Source organism: Ambystoma mexicanum, chromosome 11 (genome assembly GCF_040938575.1).
Source record: "Ambystoma mexicanum isolate Mex_15411 chromosome 11, UKY_AmexF1_1, whole genome shotgun sequence".
NCBI classification, from domain to species: Eukaryota; Metazoa; Chordata; class Amphibia; order Caudata; family Ambystomatidae; genus Ambystoma; species Ambystoma mexicanum.
In genome coordinates, this window is record NC_090934.1 from 386,850,229 (window position 1) to 386,873,582 (window position 23,354).

At 49.7% G+C, this 23,354-nt stretch overlaps 1 protein-coding gene across 1 annotated transcript in view; it reads right to left on the minus strand.

The window, feature by feature from the left end:
* Positions 1-494: 494 nt before the first annotated feature.
* PTPMT1 (protein tyrosine phosphatase mitochondrial 1) overlaps positions 495-23,354 on the minus strand; it is a 401,721-nt gene continuing 378,861 nt past the window's right edge. Inside the window, exon 6 of the mRNA XM_069623099.1 lies at positions 495-1,046. Within this exon, the coding sequence (XP_069479200.1) occupies positions 903-1,046 (144 nt within the window). The 3' untranslated portion in view covers positions 495-902. The remainder of the gene's footprint in view (positions 1,047-23,354) is intronic.

Here is a 23,354-nt window from a genome sequence, read left to right on the forward strand (position 1 = left end):
GAAGGGCATTTGCTCGACGTTTTAAGTAAATGTAATGTGATTAGCCAGGTACAAAAGAACATTTTTTATGCTCAGAGACGAATGTGATTGTGAGATTTGGAAATAGCTCGCCAGTGACCCGACTAGTCTTCACTGTAATCCGTTTTATAACCACAATCTTTAACATAAACACTATGGTGTGCAATGGGTAAAACAGAAGTAACTAAATGTATGGGACTAGACACGTTTTGGTGATAATACTAGTTCAAAGTAAATTGATTTATATTTGAAAATGCCCTGTCCACCTCATCCCCCTTATTCAGAGTAAAGATGTTATCGTCACCAAAGATGGGACCATGGAAGGAGGGAGGCCAGGGAGAAAGGGGCCTGGCAGCCTGTTCAACTTAATAGACTCCATGGAACATTTATTTATTCTCAAAAATAGAAGATCCCAAAAAAATGTGCAAGCATGTAGGATATGTTTTTCACTCGATTTAGGATTTTGTAAGGCAACAGAAGGATAAAACATTTTAATAAACAAGAGGGGGGGGTAGTTAAAATCTCGTACTGGAGGCATCATGGATGTTTTTCAGCGAGATTATTGCAAATCACACTTAAATCACCCACATCACTTTGCCTTTACTTATCTTATTGTCTGAAGTACACATTAGGCACATAAGGCAATTCATGTAGCTCAGGAAACCCTGACTGTACAGCCTGACCCAAACTTTAACATCCTTTATTTACGATGGCAAGAATACTTGCCAGGGTGCTCAGGCTTCATCAGAAAGAAGAGAAAATCAATCATTACACACGTGTATTTTATGAGATTAAGAGTTTTTTGGGAAGGGACTGAAGGGATCGATGTCTGTCGAGGTGCTTCTTGCTGTTCTTTGTTTGAAAACTCCATCATTGAGGTCTTCTCATCCTCCACCCTCTACAGGGCTCTCCCTGCAAACCCAGGAGTGAAACTGTTCCAGGGCTTCAAACTGGCCTCGACGTATAAGAATCTGAGGACGGATTTTCTTTATGTGTTCTTTGGCCTCCTGAGGGCTCCATTTGTGAACCTGAAGTAAAACAATTCCCAATTAGAAGAGGCAGGAATGAAAAAAAAAGAAACAGCAATATAGAAGGAAGAATGAATATAGGAAGTGTTCAAGTGGGAAAAATCACTGTGCAGTTTAGGAGAAGAGCAAAATAATTAGGACTACAGAGCATGAGTCAAGGTAGGCAGCGTGGTTTGCACTATAGACAGAATATGGTGACGAGGCTAGACACCAAAGGTTATACCTTGAACTATGAAGGGCTACTATTAAAACCACAACTGAGACATGATTAAGAGAGCAGTGCCATTGGTGCATTCCTGAACAGCAACGATAAAGCAGAGACAGGTTGCACAGCAGTGTACTCCAGAGAAGACCTGCTCTGGAACTCCGGAACAACACAGAGGGAACATACTACAGGTGCTGTAAAGAGGTATTGCACAGAGACAATGGACTTAGGGTAATACTGCTGGTCTGCAATGAAGGTACAGCTGAGAGGGAAGGAATTAAATATACAGTTAAAGAAGATTTGCAGAGTAGGGACATCACTGTGAAGTATTCTAGTAGAGATTTGGATGAGTAGGACTGCAGGTTAGACACTGATGAGATGATTGGACTACAGGGAAGGCACCACTGGGAGGGTCTACAGTAGAACTGTTGCTGAGATGGACTACATTGGACTTGCTCATGGCGGGTAGTGGAGTTATTGCTGAGGTGTCCTATAGAGATGGACTGCAGTGAATGTACTGTTAAGGAATTGCAGAGACAGATTTAATATGTGGGACAACTGGGCGGAGGAACTGCAGTGGAAGCATAATTTCAATTGAGTTGTCAGACCTTACGAAGGAACTTGGAGCTATCAAGCGTGGTAGGACGTTCATTCATCGCCAATTTCTTTCTGCTGCATTTTTGCCAAAGGGTTTTATAAAAAAATATGGGGTTGGAGGTTAAGGACATATAAGGGTGGTTTGGGGAATAGTGAATACATTATCTGGTAGGGGGCCTTGGTGGGATCCTCCACCCCTCCCCCCCGAAATAAATAATTCAATGATTCAATGACTTTTCTGGCACAAATTGTCAGCTAAAAACGCAGTGAAAAATAACTGGGGATGAATGAACTTCGAATCATCAGAGTGATACTAGGGAAGCCTGGATATATTACACTTCATTCTTGCGTTATCCCGTGGGAGGCATGTGTGATTATGCCTTTGCAAGCAAAGCCCTGTGGTGGTCAAAGAAAGATGTTGAAACTAGAATTCAAGGAGGAAACTACCAGAAGACCCGTGTTCTCATCACTAGCTATTTGGAACTCCACTTCACTATATGAATCATTTCTGCTCTTGAGAAAGTAGCCAACAGGTCACTGCCTGTGGCAAATGAGCGAGAGATTATCCCCCATTCTGTTCCTGTACATGATAGTGGATCATTCCATACATACTCCCTTCTTTCATATACAGCATCAGCTGTTCTCCAAGATCATTCTTTCTTTAAAACCCAATACAGAACATGGCAGAGTCCACAGATCTTGTTGCAGCCTTTGGCAGCTCTATTTCCGGAACTCTAACTAGATAGGGCCTATACAGAGCCACAGCAGAGAACAGTAATTGCCAATTTAGATTCCCAGTGTACAGAGGGACAAAGCACACGCAGAGCGGTGTCAATCCATGCACATATTCAGTGCCCAAATAAATACTGCAAGTGCAGCAGGAAGTACTACAAAAGCCAATGAACAATGGGTGTGCATGTTTCACCCGTGTACAAGGACCCTTGCCCTAATACAGAAGCTGTGTACAAGCCCCCCTGTCCTCCCAAGATTGTTTGAAAGGGTAACCTTCAAACCTTCACCAAAGGTGGGTTTGCGTCTTCATGATTTTATGAGATCATGAGCTGCATCTGTTAGGGGAGTTTTCCTACAGTCCACTTGAGGTAAGACTTCATAAAACTATCCCAATGGTATACAGGTCCCCCATTCTTAGTATCGACCTGTACTACTCATGGAACCTTGGTAGAATGGCAGAACAGTCAGGATTATCATAAGAGGAAGATGTGAGCTGTAGTAAGTACACTGAACCCAGTTAGTACAGTAGTCCAAAGAAACACTGACACCAATTAATTTATATTAAAATATATATTTATAATTTACACAAGTAATGTCTTAAAATACTTCTATCACCTAACCAACACACATAGGAATACTTATAAATACTTTTCAAAGGCCACTGCTTAGTTGGTAGTTGCTAGCGGTACAATAATTACAGAGTTTGACACTAATGACAGTTCTACCGTATTATTGGTACGACCGCGCACTCGCACACAGACAAAGGAATACAGTAATTGTATTTAGTTATCAAAACCACATAAGATCAAGTCTTTTAGGAAGGAAAAGGGTTGGTTAGTCAAACAGTAGCAGAACTTGAGGTTCTAGAGGTGTTTTTCGGCAAACTAACACTTTAAAGTCTGATCCCTAACTCGATGCAAAAGTCAGTGTGCAGAGGGCTCAAAGTCTTAGGAAGCAGCAGAACAGCAAATGTTCCAGTCGATTCTTTCAGTCTTCTGTTAAGGACTATAGTAGAATTAACACAATGTTGGAGACCCTGCTAAAGGACTTGCAAAAGGGACACAAGTAGACAGCTTGGGTCTGAGGTAAGAGTGAACACCCTGGATACCTCTTCGTGCACTCCAACACTCCTCTGAAGTGGCTTCTTGGTTTAAGGTAAGCAATACCTTTTCACCCCACAGTACCTTAGGTTTGTAAGAAACGTATGACTGGATTCTCCTCTGTGCATCTGCAATTAACTCGGTCTCCGGATTCCTTGGACGAAAGGGGAGGGAAGGGGAGGAGAGCGAGAGGAGAGAGAGAGCAAGAAAAAAAAACCCACCTGTGGCACAGATTTTTTTCAGCTTCTCTGTTGCTACTGCAGAAAAGGCGCCAAACTGACCAAAGGACACAATTCGCCTGGTCAAACTCCTACGATTCCTGGTTATCTCCTACGATTCCTGGAGTCCTGCAGTCTGGTGAGGGGACCTGGATGGGTCGGATTGCGTCTCTGGAGGTTCACCTAGAGCTCAGCAAAGACTTGGGCTGATTTGGCCTCGTCAAGGCGTTGCACTACAAATGGGTCAGAGGTCTCCTGGTATTTGCAGTCTGCAACTCTGGAGAGGTACAGCACCTCGGAAGATGGCTCAGATTGTAGTTAGTCTCCGGGCTAGTTGGTCCCACCACCCAAAGGGAAGGAGTGGTCCTCTTCGGAGCTCCCCTGTCGCATAGAAAACAGGGTGAGGATAGCAGTGGTCGCTTCACCATGTTGCAAAAGGTCTACAGGCGTCTCTGGTCGTCTTCTTTGATTACTTCAGTTTCCAGTGGTTAACTTGCCTTTCACCTCAGGAACCTCACCTTTTATTCAGTTTCAGCACACACTCCTCTGCAATCTCTCTCAGCGGTTTACAGAAAGGGGCGGGTGGCTGTCCAATCAGGACAGCCTTCCCTCCACTGGAAACGGGTTGCATACACGCACTCAGGCAGGCATAGGGCACAGGAGTGAATAACTCCTCCCCCACTTCCTGCCTGTCCAGACACACTGGAGCGTAGGCGGGGACCCCCCCCAAGGGTTCCTGCCAAAGGCAAAACACACACACACACACAGACCTCCTCCAGCCCCTTCCAGAATGGTAGAAGGGCCAACAAAGAACAACCACAAGAGAAACGGCAAAAAAAGAAAAGAGCCACCATGTTACCACATTGGTAACCTTATTGTGACCGAATACAGTCTTCGTTAGAAAATAGCCCTATAGTTGGTAGAAAACGTCCACTGCCACCAGCCATAACTATAGGGTTGTCTATGTAACAAAAACGTCACAGGAGCAGAGAGAAGGGGGATCCTAGGTATTCCTTTGGCACTCCACATAAGGCGGTGTGTGCCAATCTCTCAGAGTATAATGTTTTAGGAGGGATACAAAGTATCCCTCTATCCTTCAGAACAGTAGTAAGGATAAATAAAGAATCTCAAAGGAGAAATAAAAGGATTTCCAGCAATACTGCTCATAAGGAACGGTGTGCTACAGAAGTAAAACACAAATTCCTTAAAAGAACTTTGGAGGAAAGTAGACTCCATAGTAAATGTAAAACACAGAGAACAGAGTTCCAAAGGACAGACCCCATAAGAATGAATGAGTGGAGGGGAGGGGCGTGGCTTGGCGGCCATGTGTGGGTGAGCGAATCTCTATAGCTCCCGAGAGATCCGACTAATAGATCCGCCAAACTGGTGTAAAACCAATGAATTTCACAAGGAAAAATGCAGGACGGCTGTTGGAAGACCTGCGGAGCACACAGCCTGAAGAGCGAACTGAATCGGAGAGAGCCGACGACAGTAGGAGGGCCAGAGCAGCCACGGCGCCAGGCACAAAATGGCAGGCGCACTACGTCAATGAGGACGGGACTCCCCACCGAGACGGAGGCGCAGATGGAACATCAAAGACAGCGTGCACGAGAGGGGAGGCAGAGACAACGCGGCCAGAGTGAGGATTGCCCATCTCATAGCGGAGCGACTGAGGGGGACCACACCCTGCAAGGGGAGGGGCAAACCAGCCAGCGGGGTGACTGAGCCTGTACGGGCGGCAAACCGAGAATGCGGCTCTCCACAGTCGGAGGTGCCACGGGTCCGGAAGAGAGCCCGGCAGTAACAGGAGACGGTGAAGTGAGGCTCTTCCCCCGCAGTGGATGAGAGTTGGCTTCAATCCAAAGCGGAAGAACGAAGAGAGGATGGGGAGCAAAACCACCACCCAGGCTTGGCACTGAAGCTAGACAGCCCGGCTGCAGGTACGCCGGGCTGAGTGAGGACATACTGAGGCCCACCCGGGGTTCACACAGAGGAGGAGGCGGGAAGGATACCCGACTCACGACGCAAGGAGCAGGGGGGCAAACACTCCCAACAAAGGCATAGGTAGACCATGCAACAAGGAAGCCTCGGCTCGAGCCGTGACAACACACCGGGACGGCGGCACAGAGGGAGAGCAACAGGCGGCAGAGGGACCCCCCGGGCAGATCATGTGGGGAACGCTGAGCCCCAACTGCGACGGTACAGAGAGTGCTTGGAACTTAATGGGCAGGCCTCGCCTGGGCGAACGCAAGGTGACGGACATGAGAAGAACATAGTGTGGTACGGGGAGGCGATCACACTAACTGAACCTGGACCGCTAACACGGGCGGGACGAGTCTGGAGCCCCCAGCAACACGGCCACCCGCATGAGGTCGCCGCCGGAGCACAGAGGACCCGGAGGCCCAAGCGGGTGAGCTGTGCCTGACCCCCCTGCAATGAAGTAGACTATTAAAGGAACCAATAGGGGCACAATTAGACTGCCAGGAGTCACGTGGGATAAGCCCAGGGAACTCTATACTTCAACATAAGGGGCACCACTAACTGAGGCACGGCGCAACGCAAAAGGCGCAAACTAAAACATAAGAGGACGCCCCCATGCGCATACCGTGCCAATAGCAGGACCACATCAGCGCAGACGCCACCAACTGGGTATAGGGCAAATAAAAGAGGTAGAACGCATTTATCACGGATGACAATATACGTGGGAGGCCACAACCCATTGATTGGTTACAAAGTAAACGTCACTAGAGAGACTCACAAACACAGGACCCAAGAAGATACCCACATGCAACAGGAATACAGGGCCTCGAGGTGGATAGAACTGGGACAGCAAAGGCCCTTCAGCGAGAGAAGAGAGCGCGCTGATTGCGAGGGAGGCAGTCCAGAGACATACTACCCACACCTAACACTGGAGAAGAGGAGGCTCAGACATAAGACTCAGGCCGAGGACATAAACATGCAAGACAAACAGAAAGGAGGCAAACCAGTATGGAGTCATTTGCCTGCAAGAACGAGGACACGCAGCCTGTGGAAACAGAAGCGGCCACGATCTCGACCACGTCAAACCCCACGCAAGTAGAGATCAGGCAAGTGGAAGGCAGCAATCTGGAGGCCATAGAAGCACTTAAAGCATCGATAGAGGGCAAGCTAGATGCAGTGATCCTAGATGTGGAGCTCCTTAGACAGGACACATGGAATATAGCGGAGAGAGTGGCGACGGTGGAGCAACAGGTGCAAAGTAACATGGCGAACGCGACCACCTCCCGATCCCAAATGTCAGAGGTGCTGGATAGGATCCGTACGCTGGAACGCAGAGCTGAAGATGCAGAAGGGAGAGCTTGACGCAACAACGTGCGCATAGTGGGGCTGCCGGAGTGGGAGGAAGGCAGAGACCCCACAAACTACATAGAGAGCCTACTGCTGCAGGAGGTAGGAGCAGGGAATTTATCCCAAGGATTTGCAGTGGAGAGGGCGCACAGAGCCCTAACCAGGAGACCCCATCCGGTGGCACCCCCCAAAACCTATGATCGCAAAGATCATGAACTTCGAAGACAGGGAGAAGATTTTGACATTCTCGAGGGAGGGCGGGGTGATAACAAGAAATGGCGCCAGAGTAACTATCTACCCAGACTACACAGCGCTAGTGCAAAGACAACAGGCGCAGTTTTGGCCGACCAAGGAGCGCCTTCGGGCGGCGGGTGTGAGATTCATGCTATTATACCCAGCCAAACTAAAAATGTTGCACAATAAGAGGTCACACATATTCGAGACTACAGCTGACGCCCAGGAGTGGATGGACCAACAAGGGATCCCACAACTGAGGGAGGGAAACGGGAGAAACAGGAATGCACCTCAATGAAGCACGTAGCGAGAAAGGACAAACAATATACTTTGCAGAGACTCGGGCCAGTAGCCCGACAGGCGGGAGCTTCCACAACATTTGAGCAGCCGCAGATATTACAAGTACTTACCAGAGGAGTGGAACTGGGTGACACACCCGAGGTAACATGAAGAAGCAAAACAAACAGCAGAGCAATATCACAGAGACTTGAACCAGTAGTAGGAAGCAGGAGCTCACAGTTTCGGGGAGCAGGCCGCCGAGACCCACAGACGGGACCCTAGGAAAGACAGTTTCAAGGCATCATGGGAAGCGGTGGAGCCCGAGCAGGGGGAGGGTGGCTGGGCAATTGTTTATAGTTGTAGTAGTTGTGTGGTTAGGGTTATTAGGGGAAGGAACGAGTGGAGGAGGACATAGCAAACAACAAAGGCACGGCAGAGGCAAAGCTGGAGAGCAATCAGAGCCACGTCCGAACACAGTGAATCAAAGGGGTGCACCAGGGAGGGGGGCCAGCAAAGATCAGATACAGGAGAAGACGGACAAGGTGTGGAGGGGCCAAAACCACCCTAACGGGTGTAGGAAAGCAGGAGCTGGCCCAGATACACGAAGCATCAGAAGAACGATGACCTACAAGCCCATGGGAAAGAGCGGGCTATGGACTCAGTGAGCAAATGGGCCAAGAAGTGGTGAATGTAGTCTCATGGAATGTCAGGGGACTAAATGCCTATGTCAAGAGGCTAAGGGTATACGCCTGGCTCAATAGGGCAAAGGTTCACATCGCAATGCTGCAAGAGACACATTTTACAGCCGAGACACAGACCAAAGCATCCAAGAAGTGGGGAGGCCAAATGTATAGTTCCACATACTCTAACTACGCGAGGGGAGTGCTGATGTGGATCGCCCCAGGGATCTCATTCTAACTCATAAAACAAGAAAGGGATGCAGAAGGCAAGATATTGATCATCCAGGGAATTCTGGAGAACCGGGCGGCGTGCCTGGTGAATATGTATGCCCCCAACCACAAAGCCACAGAGTTCTTCAGGACACTCACACCCTGGCTCGCCCCCTATAGGACAGCATTGATCATCTGGGCTGGGGATTTCAACTGCACACTCGACCCTCAGCAGGACAGATCGGATACAAAGCACAAGAAACTAGCGCCGCCGGCCACAGCGTTGTGGAAGATATTGGATCAGCTGGAGTTGGACAACGTCTGGAGGAAGGTACACGGGGGTACTAGGGCATACACACATAGTGCCCCGCACGAGACACTCACCTGAATTGACTACCTATTTATGGGCAAGGAGACACTGGGGGAATTCACTGGGGCACACATTTACGCACAAACGCTATCCGACCATGCCCCGTTAGCGGGGTCTTGGACACACACATACAGAAGAGCCCCTATGCCCACTTGGCGAATGAGGGCTGAGGCATTGATGGATGGGGAATTCCAGGAGTACATGCAGAGTACGATAGGTGACTATTTGGATCATAATGCGGGGAGTGTGGAGATCACAGGAACGGTTTGGGAAGCCCTTAAGGTGGTAGTCAGAGGGGCGGCAATGGGAAAAACTGGAGGCCTCAGGGGTGAAGTATTAGACGAACTGGACGAAGTAGAAAAGGAGGTAGCACGGGCGGAAGCAAGAGCGGGTAAGATGGGTGAAGAAGCAGGGATCTCACGACCTTGAGGCAGAAGTGCACTGCGATTTCAGAGGGACTGGGAAAGCTGGATTATCGTAAATATATACAGTGGCTACACGCAGAGGGGGATCAGCCCAGCAGGCTACTAGCCTGGATGACCAGACAAGAGGGTAAGCGTGAACCGATAAATGCAATTAAAGACGAGCAAGGGGAGGAGATCAGGACCCAAGAAGTTATCAACATGGTTTTCTCGAGATTCTATGAGAAACTGTCCAGGAGCCAGACATAGCGGAGGCCCTGGCAGAAATCACCCTTCCCCAATTGACAGAGGAGCAAAGCCAAATGCTAGATGCGCCCTTCACAGTGGAAGAATTGTCGGCGGTCATAACTGGGCTTCCGACAGACAAGTCCCCAAGGCCCGACGGGCTTCCTGGGGAATTCTACAAGAAATACAAGGACAGCCTAGCCCCGAGACTGTTGGAAACGCTAGGGGAGGCGTACGAGAGGGGACGGCTCCCAAGAAATATGTCAGAGTCCATAATCGTACCAATACTAAAACCAGGGAAACCGCCCCTAGAGTGTGGGTCTTACAGACCAATCTCCCTGATAAATCAAGATTCCAAAATCCTGACAGCGGCTCTGGGTAACCGGCTCACAAGGGTCATACTAACGCTGGTACACCAAGACCAAACGTGATGCGTACCGGGAAGGTATACAACATGGAATCTACGCAGACTCCACCATGTCATAGACAGTACGACTCTGAGAAAGGGGGAATGTGCAGTGGCATCACTGGATGCCATCAAGGCGTTTGATTTGGTGAACTGGGGCTGGCTCCTGGGATCCTCGCCCACTTCGGGATAGGGGAAGGGTTCCTACGTTGGATTAAGCTCCTATATAGGGATCCAAGGGCCAGGGAGAAGATGGGGAGGTACGTATCGGAGGAATGGAGCATTGCACGGGGTTCAAAGCAGGGCTACCCATTGTCCCCGATGTTGTATATTTTAGCCCTAGAATCATTTGCTGCTTTCCTAAGGGCAGAGTACAGGGACACTGGAATAGAGATAGGTGGGGAAGTACACCAAATATCAATTTACGCAGATGACCTGTTGCTCTATGTCCAGAGCCCCCAAACGTATCTGCCAGAACTGCTCGAAGCCATAGGAGCATTCAGCAGGCTTTCGGGAATTACTATTAACAAGGGAAAATCCTTGCTGTTCCCCTTAGCGGACCTGAGAGGAATGACCCCAACCCAGCTACCGGACCTTGGCCTCCGTGGACCCACACACTTTCAGATATCTAGGAGTGAACATTCACCATGACACCAGAGAAACGCACAAGGCAAATACACATGCAGACCTAGACAACACAGAGGGCCATGCGGTTTTGGAGTACGCGACCATTAGGGATGATAGGGAGGGCGGCCTTACTGAAGATGACGGTGCTAACCCGCCTCCTATATTATTTCACTAACATCCCTTACAACATTCCGGGGTCATTCTTCACACAACTCCACGCCAAGGCATGGGAGTTCCTGTGGGGAGGAGGGAGAAACAGGGTGGCACTGAACACACTGCAGAGGGACTATGAATGGGGGGCATTAGGCTCCTGGACTTCGAACGATACTATTTGGCGGGCCAACTCCAGTTCGTAGTACAGTGGCTGGGAGAAGATGCATCTATAGACTCAATACTCTTTCAACCGGCGGTGCAGCCGTACTACCTGAGAGAGGTCCTGTGGCTAGACTAAGCCTCAGCAAAAACACTCCAGAACATGGTTAACCTGGGCATGGACCTATGGAAAAGGGCGTGGAGAATCCAAGGAACAAAATACCCCTGCTCTAGACAAACCCCTTTGGCGGGAATAGTCGATGCCTGCATCACTAATCTGGCAACGTATAGAACGCAGTGGGAAGACAAAGGAGTAGCCCAAATAGGTGACCTGTGCAAGGCGGACAGTGGGTGGACTTTCAAACCCTGGTAGAAGAGCAGGCCATACATAATGGCCAATTCATATTGTACAACAACATGGTCCAAACAATACGGAAAAGATGGGAGACCATACTGGAGGCGGAAGACGCAGGAGGGACACTAGATGTATGGTATGATGTCTCGGAGGGGGCACACTGTGTCCAGACTCTATGAACAACTACTAGGCGCCACCAACACAAGAGTCCTGCAAGCACGAGTTAAATGTGAGGAAGAACTTCAGAAACCCTTTTCGGATGAGGAATGGAGCAGAGGCCTCCAGTATGCCAAGAAAGTCTCTAGGAACGCAAAAGTCAGGAAGATGCAGCTCTACCTCATAAACAGAGCATATTTGACGCCTAAAAGAAAGTTGAACATGGGGAGCAGGCAGACACGCAGATGCACGCGCTGCGTGACAGAGCAGGTGGACATGTTGCATATGTTCTGGTCATGCCCGAGGATAAAGCACTTTTGGGACAATATCAAGGAAAAAGCATCGAAAGGAGGAATCCAAATGCAAGCATGGACACCAGAGTCTTATCTGCTGGGACTGTTTCCGAGATGGGGTAAGCAGAGAACACACCTTGCAAAAATGAAAGACCCGATGAGGATATTGGCAAAATGTCGTATAGCAATGGCGTGGAACAGAAGTACAGGACCCTCCACGGATAGGTGGTGGGAGGACTTGCAAAAATGGGCGATAGCCGAAACATCAGTGTGGACAAGGGTGACGCAAAGGGGGGGAAAGTGACAGTGGGGCCAAGGTACCGGTGTGGAATACCTTTGTGCGAGACCTGTTCGGAAGAGAAGAAAGACAGTACAGGTGAACCCAGAGGCTCGGACGAGGATTAAACAGACGACGCAGGGGGCCCAACAACAGGATGCGAAAGGTCTCTGGGGGAAGGGAGGTTCGACCGATCCGCACCCGATAGAACATACAGAGTAATAGACGAGCATTATGGACTGAGGAGGAGGAGGCCTTGCAGTGCTTCGAGCAAATAAGAAGATTGTAACTCCAAGCGAAAGTGCCAGCAGAAATGTGATGTGTGTTGTTGTTAAAGTTGTTATCTGTTTGTTTTGTGTTGAAAATGTAAATAAAAAGGTTTAAAAAAAAAAAGAATGAATGAGTGGAAAATGGCTCCACTCATTCAGGATGTAAAGAAAAAAGGGCCCAGAAGTCCAGCAAAAAGTGCTGGGGGTCTCACTAGGAGAGGGGATAAAACATAAAAATTGTAAATCTCCCTAGCAGCATCAAAGAGGCATTATGCACAAATACACAGATGGTAATCCGCTTTAAGTGTGTACAGGATGCAAGATTCTATACTTATGATCCTGTAGGAGGTGAATTGACAAGCTAATATCCAACCAATACATATTACAGAGTAATTCTATTTACAAAAGTGATTATGTTTTCATGTCAACAATGTGCCAGGCTAGCGAAGAATAATCCCAAATTGGCGAATATCACTCCTACTCTGGCCAATTCATCGACATCCCTGGACAGTTTCCTAGGCTCATGTGAACTATCACATTAAAGGTCAGAATAATTCAGCCCGGCTTCCGTTTTTCTTAATAGAACTGCATACGATACCGATTTCCGACTAAAAACATCAGATGCTCCCACCAGCCCCACCAGGGAGGCATGTCACACAGTTAAGGCTGCATCAATTTCACTGAATTGCAGTGTCATGGCCTGATAATGTCTCCCACCTCTGTGACTTCCTCGCCTCCCCCTGCTGCCTCCTCCTCGGCTACCTTGCCTTCTTCCCCCTCTGCCCCTTCTCGGGCTCCTTCTACACCTCTGCAGGACATATCTCTGATCTGTACCCCTCCCCGGAAGTCCTTCAAGGGCAGCAACCTTCTCCACATTGCCACACTCAACTCTCGCTCAGCTGTCAAACACTCCTCCGACATCTGCCATCCTTCTGGAAGAACTTGACCTCGATGTCCTCCGTCTCACCGAGACATGGTTCACAGCCAGCTCTGTCACAAGCTTTGACACGCTCCTCCCTGACGGTTACAAGATCCTCTCCCAGGTCCAATCGCTCCGGAGGGGGTATAGCCCTGATATTCCCCGAGTGGATTCCTGCCTCTGCCATTCCCAGGCAGGCCTACCCATCTTTTGAATGCCTCGTCTGCAGACTCTCTCTCTCCCCTAGTTATGTTATGTAATTTGTAATGCGCACCTGGTACCCAAAGGCTGATGGGCGCAGACTAACAAACAAAAAAGAAACTACATATACATCAGAGCTAAAAGCTGTCGATGGTTAATAATGACACGGCTCTAAGCGAAGAGCAGTGTTTTCAGCTTTTTTTTTTAAAAGGTTTGGTTGAAACCAGGGTTCTTATGGGAGCAGGGAGGGCATTCCAGGCGGTAGGAGCCGCAACTTCAAAGGATCCTTTGTCTTGTCTTATTGGTCTTGTGCCGAGGAACAACAAGTATATTCGAGTTGTCTGATCTCAGTGACCTTCCCTTGTCTTTCACGATTATAACTTCCTTCAGATACGATGGCATTGGACCTACAATGCATTTTTGAGTTATCAGAAGTAGCCTGAACTGAATTCTTGCTCCAACTGGTAACCAATGGAGGCTCTTTCTGGCCTCAGAGACGTGATCTCTTTTTCTCAGGCCCTTTACTACTCTTACTGCCCCATTTTGGATTACCTGAAGGCGATGAATCTCCGACTGCGGGATGCCCACCAAGAGACTACAACCATAGTCTAATTTAGAGCCAATAATGGCTCTAGCGAGGGTTTCTGAATTTTTTTCAGAAATAAATGGGCGAAGATGGCGGAAAAGTTTAAGAAAATAGGAGGCTGACGAGACTGTTCACCTGCGCCTTCATGTGTAAGTGTCTATCCAGACAAACGCCCAGCGTCTTAACCTTGGACATTGTATTAATAACACAATTGTCCAGGTTGATATTCTTATATTCCTCTCCTAATTTGTCCAATTTGCTTGGCGAGCCTACCAGAAGGAGCTCCGTTTTGGCACTATTCAGGACCAACCTGTTAGCTACCATCCAATTTTGGATCTTCGCATAGATTCCATTAATGGAGGCTTCGTCCTTTTGATGTATTCCTGAGAGAGGAAGGATGCATTGCGTGTCATCCGCGTATTTTGCAAACTCTATCCCTTCCTCTTCCAGCATCTGGAAGAAGGGGATCATGAATATGTTATAGAAACACAGAGACACGCATGCTCCCTGTGGAACTCCATATAATAGGAGCACGGGATCGGCTTCTGCTACTTCACTAGCAAATCTGATTTGCCTATCCTTTAGGAAGGGTGATACCCATTGGATGGCCTCTTCAGAAAAAAATGCATTTTCTTTAAACCTGGTGGACAGCATCGAATTGTCCACCAGGTCAAAGGCTGCTGACAGGTCCAGAATCATCAATAATGCAATCTGACCCTTATCCATACCCTGAATAAGATGGGATTTAAGTGCGAGGAGCGCCGTTTCCGTGCCATGATTGGCACGGAACCCAGATTGATAAGTATGTAAAATTTGGTTCTGTTCCAGAAATAAAGAGATCTGATTGTACGCCACCCGATCTAGTATCTAGTCATTCCCTTACTTTGGCTACTATCTATTGGCCACCTGGTTCCTCTGAACGGGCGGACCTCTCCTCCTCATTCCTGGCCTCGACCACTCAACTCCTCCTTCTTGGAGACTTCAACATCCATGTGTATGCCTCTTGTCCTCGCTCTGGACTCTTTTGCGACCTGTGCGACTCTCTCACTCACTATTCTCTCCTCTGGCCCAACTCACACTGCAGGGCACACTCTGGATGTTCTGCTCTCCTCAGACCTTCCCCTTTCTGTCCCTCTGTCCACTCCTCTCTCCTGGAGTGACCACTTTCTCCTCTCCTCCCATCTCACCCTCCCTACCCCTCAGGCCGAGCCACTTCCATCACTGCCACCCACCTTCTCGGTCATCCAACCCATGAAGCGCGTGTCAGTTGAGGCTTTCTCCGCCACCTTCTCAACCCCCCCACCCTCCTTCGGCTGACTCACACCCTGACACAGCCCTCTCCACTCTGCTATATCTGATACTCTTGATATCCTTGCCCCTGTCATGAGAATCTGCCTGAAGCCCATAGCCAACAGCAACTCCTGGTACAACTCTGACCTCGTCACTCTCAAACGCAAGTGCAGGATGGCCGAGAGGAAATGGCGTGCTTCATGTGCATCCTCTGACAAACTGGCCTGCCGCCTGCTCCAAAGGCAATACCGGCTCTCTGTCCTCACCAAGGAGAGAGCTCATATCCAAGCCCGCGTCTCTGCGGCATCTAACAACTCGGCTGAACTCTTTCAAATCTGCAAGGAACTGACCAATCCTGCTGCAGTCTCTACCTCTCCTGCCCCTTCCCAGGCCCTCTGCATTGCACTGGCCTCCCACTTCATCTCTAAAACTCAGGACATCCTGTCCTCACTCTCCTCCTCTCCCCTCGCCTCCACCCCTCTACACCCTGCTCTTTCTCTGGCCCTTCTGCAGCCACCTCTCCTCCCTCCTTCTCTACCTTTCCCCGGTGTCCAGTCAACTCGTCGAAAAAAAACTGGTCGACGCAATTTGGTCGAAAACCAAATGGTCGAATTTTTTTTTATTTATATATTTATTTTGCGGGTTTTCGTTTAGTTAAAAAAGGGGTTTTTAGAGAAAAAAAGGGGGTTGGGGGGGACCCCCCCCCAAAAAAAAAAAAAAGGGTTAAAATAAAAAATAAAAAAAATTCGACCATTTGGTTTTCGACCATTTGTCTGGTCGACCAATTTTTTTCGACGAAATGTCTGGCAACCCCTTTCCCCTGTTCACCCCAGACAATGTCTCTAGACAAGTCTGCTCTATGAAAGTCTAGTCACAACAGGTGCATCCCTGTTCCTCCAAAACCATCAAGGACCACATCGACTCCCTGGCTCCTGCCCTGGCTGACTTCTGCAACCACTCGTTCGCCACTGCAGTCCTCCCATCCCCCCGAAGCACTCCCTTGTGAACCCTCTTCTTAAGAAACCCTCTGCCGACCCCTCCAGCCCGGCTAACTATCGCGCAATTTCCATCACTCACTTCCTGGGCAAGCTCCTGGGGAAACTAGCATTCTCCCAGCTTAATCTCCACACTGAATATGTTGGTTGTCTTCAAAACCATCAGTCTGGCTTCAGAACTACCAGAAGCATGGAAACTCCTCTCCTGAACATCCGTGAAGACCTGCTATCCAACCCTGACTCTAACACCCCCTGTGTCCTCATCCTGCTTGATCTCTTTTCTGGCTCTGACACCGTCAACCGTGCCATCCTGCTCAACCGTCTCTGTGACAACCTGGGTATCACTGGTCAGGCCCTGGCGTGGCTGGCTGACACCCTCTCTGACCAACCCTCTCCAGGTCCAACTTGGGTCCTTCCTCTCTGCTATCTTTTTCTCTACCTGTGGTGTCCCCCAGGGGTCTACCCTCTCTCCCTGGCTGTTCAACCAATACCTGGCACTCCTTGCCCACTGCATTGCCGCTCTCTGCCCAAACTTCCAGTGCTATGCGGATGACACCCAGCTCATTTTCAGGCTACCTTCGGCCACTCTTCTCCCTCATCTCTGACTGTGTCTGCTATCCAGGAGTGGTGCGCCGCCAATTACCTCTGCCTTAATGCCAGTAAGACTGAGATTCTCCTCATAGGCACACCCGCTCCCTCCTTTCCTGTCGCTCTCTGGCCGACCTCTCTTGGCCCTCTTCCTGGTACCACCTGCAAGGCTAAAAACCTCAGGTCATCTTTGACTCCACACTCTCCTTCTCTCCTCACATCTCTGAAGTCTCACTACCAGCTGCACCTCCTCAGAGGTATTCTTCCTTTCCTCTCCTTCCGCCAGAAGCTCACTGTCTCCAGAGCTCTGGTTCTCTCCAGGCTGGATTATTGCAACAGCCTCTTTCTAAATCTGCCTGCCTCTACTCTCCGCCCTCTGCAACTCATCCAAAACAGGACTGCAAGACTTGTCCTAGGCCTCAAGCCCAGGGATCGTATCTCTCCTGGACTGAAATCTCAGCACTGGCTCCCAGTGGCTGCAAGGATTAAGTTCAAAACCCTATGCATTGTCCACAAGGCCTTCTGGGGCACGGGGCCTCAATACCTTCAACTCTCTCTTCCTAAATATCTTCCTTCTCGTGCTGTCTGCTCATCCGCCTCCAACTCCCTCAGGGTCAGTCGCTTCCCCAAGCAAAGAGTTGGTGGTAGATCTCTTTCCTCGGCTGGGGCCTCTCTTTGGAATAGCCTCCCTGCCTCCCTTACACTTGAGGAGAACCATCTCCGGTTCCGGAAGCACCTTAAAACCTCTCTCTTTGCTTCTGCTTTTTCTCCTCCTCTCCCCTGCTGACCGCCTTGCTGTAACCGGAACTGCATTGGTTTATCTGGACACCCTCTGATCTCGGGCCCAGGTCCCTCACCCGCCAGTCTCACACACCTCCACTGCCTGCCTAGCAACCCCACACTTAGGGACTGTTTTCTGTATCCCTACAGTCCCCCTACCAGCACTTGACACCTGATGTCTGCACTTGCCACCTCTGGCCGTTACTTTTACCTATTGTTATCTATTACCTTGTACTGCACTGTCCCTTTCCCCTTCCCATGCGCTTGCGCGATCTGAATGATACCTGGCCTAATAGGATCGTTGTCTGTCATCCCTTTGTCCCCCAACCCCCGCCTCGCCGCGCCTTGAAACACTTGTGTATAGGCGCGTTATAAATACCATATCATAACCAGGTCACGCTTTTAACTGAGCAAGGTCATGGGCCAAGTGCATCATGGCCTGAGCACATCAAGGCCTGACTGTCGTTATCCCATTAACATAATTGCCTGCTAGCATCATGGCTGACAGCTCCATGGTCTAACAAATTTCAAGCCTGGCATGAAGCAACATCAGAACTTGTACACCAAGACTTGACAATGTCATAAACTGGACGGTTAATGTTGAGAGCGACAACTTGGACGCCTCCCTCAACATCAGATGACCCCTGAACATTGTGCATCCTTCCACACCCTCCAACACTAGAAGACTCTTACCAAGGCAAGGGGCCAATCAAAGGTTTTGAGAAAGCTCAACTACATGGACCAACATTCACATCTGGTGTTAAATCCGAAAATAGTTGAAACTTTCAACGTTTGCAAGCACACAAGTCTGTGAACAAAGAAAGATAATTAGGGGTAAGAGGTCATGTGTTTATCAGGACAACATGGTGGGGTGCCAACTCATTTTTATTAAACAAAAAAGTTCAATAAGAAGTGCAGTACAACATAACATTTCAAAGAAAAGGTGTTAAGCACTCCCCAGGGCAAAAAGCTAACAGAGATAGGGCTGTTCATGCCCCCACCCCCATTGTAAGGTTAGATCAAAAAACAGAAACACAGGTTGGGAAATGTGTATTACTAGGAGAAGTACCCGTTCTCCGAACGGGTTCTGTAGATAGACATGATAACACTCATCAATTGTTGAAAATGAATGATCTGGTAGGTTGCTGTTCCGTCTCACCCTGGCGTGGTGTAGTTCATTGCAGTGCACTGTGTGCAAATAACGCGGAAACCGTGCATCCTGGGGCCTTAAAACGTGGTTTTCGAGGTCCTATGGGGACCTCGAGTTTTGTTCCTCATGTCGGGACAGGTTGAGAGAAAACATTTTTTGTTTCCCTTCCCGATGAACATGGTTTATGGCTTTGTCAGCAGACACCATCTTGCAAAAAACCTCTGGAAAAGTAATTTCACTTGAAGCGGCAAACATTTTTGTTTCCCTTCACATTAAACATGGTTTACGGCATTGTAATGAACAATGCTACGCTAAGCCACAAACACAATTTGGCTTGTGTTGAAATCCAGGGAACTGGGTGGGGTGTCCAGATGTCATGCAGCCAGTAATGTCCAGAGGGTCCTAACAAGCGACTGCAAAATTTGGTGCAGATTGGTGAAACAGTGTGGAATTGTATAGGGAATATACAAGAAGCCACAAACTCGCATCCACATTTTCACGTTTGCTGAAATTCGGGGAAGGGGGTGAAGTCAGAGCCGGTGCTATCACTAGGCAAGGTTAGGCGCTTGCCTATATGTGTAAAATGTAAGAGCGGCAAAATGCTGAGTGCCTTGCCTTGCCTGTGATAGCATAAGCCCTGTCCCTTAGCCCCGTATACTGTCTGCAGCGTGCAGCCGGCTGGTGCCAGCAGCAGAGAGACCAGGCAGCGCTGCGCTGTGAAGGTTGGGCATCAGGCTTGCGTCATGCTGCTCGCGAGTGGCATCATGGGCGTGGGCGCGGCCGAGGCCCGTGGCAGAGAGAAAGCGCTGGCACCTGCGCCTTACAGAGCAAGCACTGCACGTGCCCCTCCTACTCTGCCTTCTGTGCGTAGGTCATCAGACTTGTTAGTCAGGGATGCAGATGGACTGATGCCAGTCTCGTCTAGCTCAGAACGTGGAGAAAGAAGATCGATTCAAGTGACCAGTGACAATCAGGCCGCCCAGAAATGACATAATTAGATTATGCAATTAAATGTAGGCTTAGCCGTGCGGCACACGTTCACTTGAAAAACACCGGACAACTGAGCAAATATATACATAACTGAGCTCAACAATGTCCTATGACCACCTAATGAGGATTGTTCTGCATGTACAACATGGTGCCTTGCATGCACTGCAGTATGGCTGTCATGATCTCTGCTTCCAAAAGGTCAGGGTTTTCCCAACTCCCTTGGAAGCAGATCCATAACCCAGGTTCCGAGTGCCAACCAGTCCCAATTGGGACCTTTTGGACCCAGTCCTGGCGCCAGTGGCACCAGGCTCATAAATATGCCCAGTCCCAGCGCTGGAAGCGCCGGGCTCATAATGCTTGGGTGGACTTACCTGCAGCAGACCATGCTGCTTACTTGCCTGCCAGTTGAGCCTCTGATCCTCTTCTGTTTGGAACTACTTTTCTTGTTGGGTGGGGCAGGAGCCACTCCCTAGATTCAGAACACTGGAACTCTTCTGGAAAGCAGGAACTCTTTTCTTACCTAGGCGTGGCTGCGGAAGGAGACACCTAAGCACTACAGGAGGCTATTTAAACCACACCCGATGGATGAATCTTGCTTTGCGTTATTCTGCATCCTCTGCAGCAGAACGCTCATCGTGTCTTCTGCATCTGATCCTGGGCCTAAGGAAAAAGGCTTACCATCCTGAATCCAGTCTTCAGCAACACCTATAAAGACAAGAAAGAACAGGTTAGCATTACGGTCTTCAGTGACAGCTCTTCACTTACCTGGTCCATCGGCTGTCACCAACGCCTCGCGCTGCATTCCGGCATCTGAAAGACAAAGGCTTACCTACTCTTCGTGCGCTCCGGAGGTCTTCACACTGCATTCCGGCATCTGAAAGACAAAAGCTTACCAACTCTTCGCACGCTCCGGAGGCCTTCGGCGCTGCATCCCGCATCTGAAAGACAAAACAAGGTGCGTTTAAAGACATTGGGGAACTTTTTTTTTTTTTTTTAAACTTCTTTTTATTATTAGGCAGCATGGCAGCATAACAACAGGCGAACAGCGCCCAGCAAATATAGATTAGCATTACAGTTCATGATATGGTCACATAAAGATTACATACAATATGATACGGGCACAGAGATTCAATCCACATATGAGGGAAAGTAGTTAAACCAAACGATACGGGAGGAGCTCTCAGACCAGTGAGAAGGGGGGGGTGGTGGGGGATCCACCGGGAATATGCCAGACTAGTGAGAAGGAGCAGGCGGGGAAGCCACCGGAGAGGTGACGAAGTCGGACATGTAGGAACGGAACCTAAGCCAGACGTCCCTAGGCCTGGAGTGAGTGGGTTGCATGTGTGCCCAAGTTTCCTCGGTGTCAGAGGCCCAAGTGACCGCCCTCAGCCATTGGGCATGCGTGGGGGGAGAGGGGCGAAGCCAGCAGAGCAAGATGGACCGAACCGCTAAGAGCATGCAGAGGCCGGCCAGCTTCCTGGAGTTTCGAGGAAGGCCCGGGAGGTCGTGAAAAAGGCACAATGCAGGGGAAGGATCGATGGGGTGATCGAGCACAGCGGAAACCGTTGAACAAACCATACCCCAAAACTGTGAGAGGCGGGGGCAGGACCAGATCATGTGGATGTAGTCCGCATCAACATGCCCGCAGCGGGGGCAGCTAGACGAACGCCCGCTGGACATGCGATGCAGTCTGGCCGGGGTGTAGTGGAACCTGTGCAACACTTTAAACTGAATGAGTTTAAATCGGGAGTTAAAGGACACCCGGTGAGTGCGGTCGCATAAATGTGCCCAGCGATCGTCCGATATCTCTACCCCTAAGTCTTCCTCCCAAGACCCCCTAAATTTAGCAAATCCTGGAAAGGATCTGGACTGTAGCATGGAGTACAACCTGGAGATTTTGCCTTTCATGGGTGAAGGGGAAGTGAGCTCCTCAATGGCCGGGTCGTCTGGTGGTAACGCAGGGAATGTTTGATAGTTGCGCTTAAGGGTCCTTCGGAGAGACGCGTATTGAAGCCAGACGCTCCGGTCACTTCTCAGGGGTAGGGGGAGATCAGCCCACTCAATGAATGTGCCCTGGTCAAACACGTCCCGCAACAGCTCGTAGCCTGCCTCGGCCCAGCGACGAACGGTAGATGGTGCAACCTGAGGAACCCCCGGGAGGAAGTTCCAGAGGGGAAGGTTGCCGTGGAAAGCCTGGGTTATCCCGAGCTGTTTCCATGTTTTGGCCAATGCCAGGGATGTGCAGACGACCGGACTCTGTGAGTCCAGTACCTGAGGAGCGGGTTGAATAAGTAAGGAGCGGATTTCGCGGTCACAGACCGCCAACTTCTCGAGCCGGACATGAGGGGGGGGGGTCAGTTGTGTCGAACCAATAAGAGACATATTGAATTTGAGATACCAACCAATATCTGAGAAAATCCGGAGCCCCGAAGCCCCCCCTAGCCATGGAGGTGGACAAGGTCTCATATTTAAGTCGAACCGCCCCCGAGTGCCAGAGGAAGGAGGTAATTGTGCGAGTCAAGTCTCGGAAAAAGTCTGCGCCTGGCCACAAGGGTACGTTGGCAAACCTGTAGAGCAACTGAGGTAGCACCACCATTTTCAGTAGACCCATTCTGCCCGCAAGAGAAATCGGGAGCTTGTCCCAGGCTGCAACCTTAACGGACAGATGTGAAAGGTACTTCCGAAAGTTCTCTTCGAGGGTCAGTGTCTGTTGACGCGTCACCTCTACTCCCAGGTAGGTGAATGCAGATTGAGCCCATGTGAATCCCAGAGTGTCAGGAGGGGGAAGAGTGCACTCCGTGAGTGGGAAGAGGGTGGATTTCGAGCAGTTCACCCTGAGGCCCGAGACCCGACCAAAGTAGATGATATCCTCAAGGACCGGAGACAAGTTAAGAGATGGGGAGCGGATGAACAGCAACGCGTCGTCCGCGTATAGGGAAACTATGTCTGCCTTCCCGGCAGAACGGAGGCCTCTGTGAGCATGGTGGTGACGAAGCATGTCCGCAAACGGCTCCATGGCAACCGCAAAAACCAAGGGAGAAAATGGACACCCCTGCCTTGTTCCCCTGGCGATCCCAAAGAGAGGAGAACAGTGGTCGCCCGTGCGGACTCTAGCCACAGGAAGCGAATAGAGTAGCCTGACCCAAGAGAGAAAGGAGGGACCAAATTTACAGTTCTCGAGAACCCGCCAGAGGAATTGCCATGATACCGAATCGAAGGCCTTTTGCATATCCAACGTGGCCGCCACAGCCGAAGTCTCCGGGCTAATTCTGTCAATTATGTTGAATATACGCCTCAGGTTCAAGGAGGTAGACCGCCCCGGAACAAAGCCCGCTTGATCGGGGTGAATGATGGATGGAAGGATGGGAGCTAACCTTAGGGCCAGGGCTTTTGCGTATATTTTGGCGTCGCAATTTATGAGGGAGAGTGGGCGGTACGAACCACAACGTGAAGGGGGTTTACCAGCCTTTAACAATACAGTGATCGTGGCCTCACGCAGTGAGGGGGGGAACACA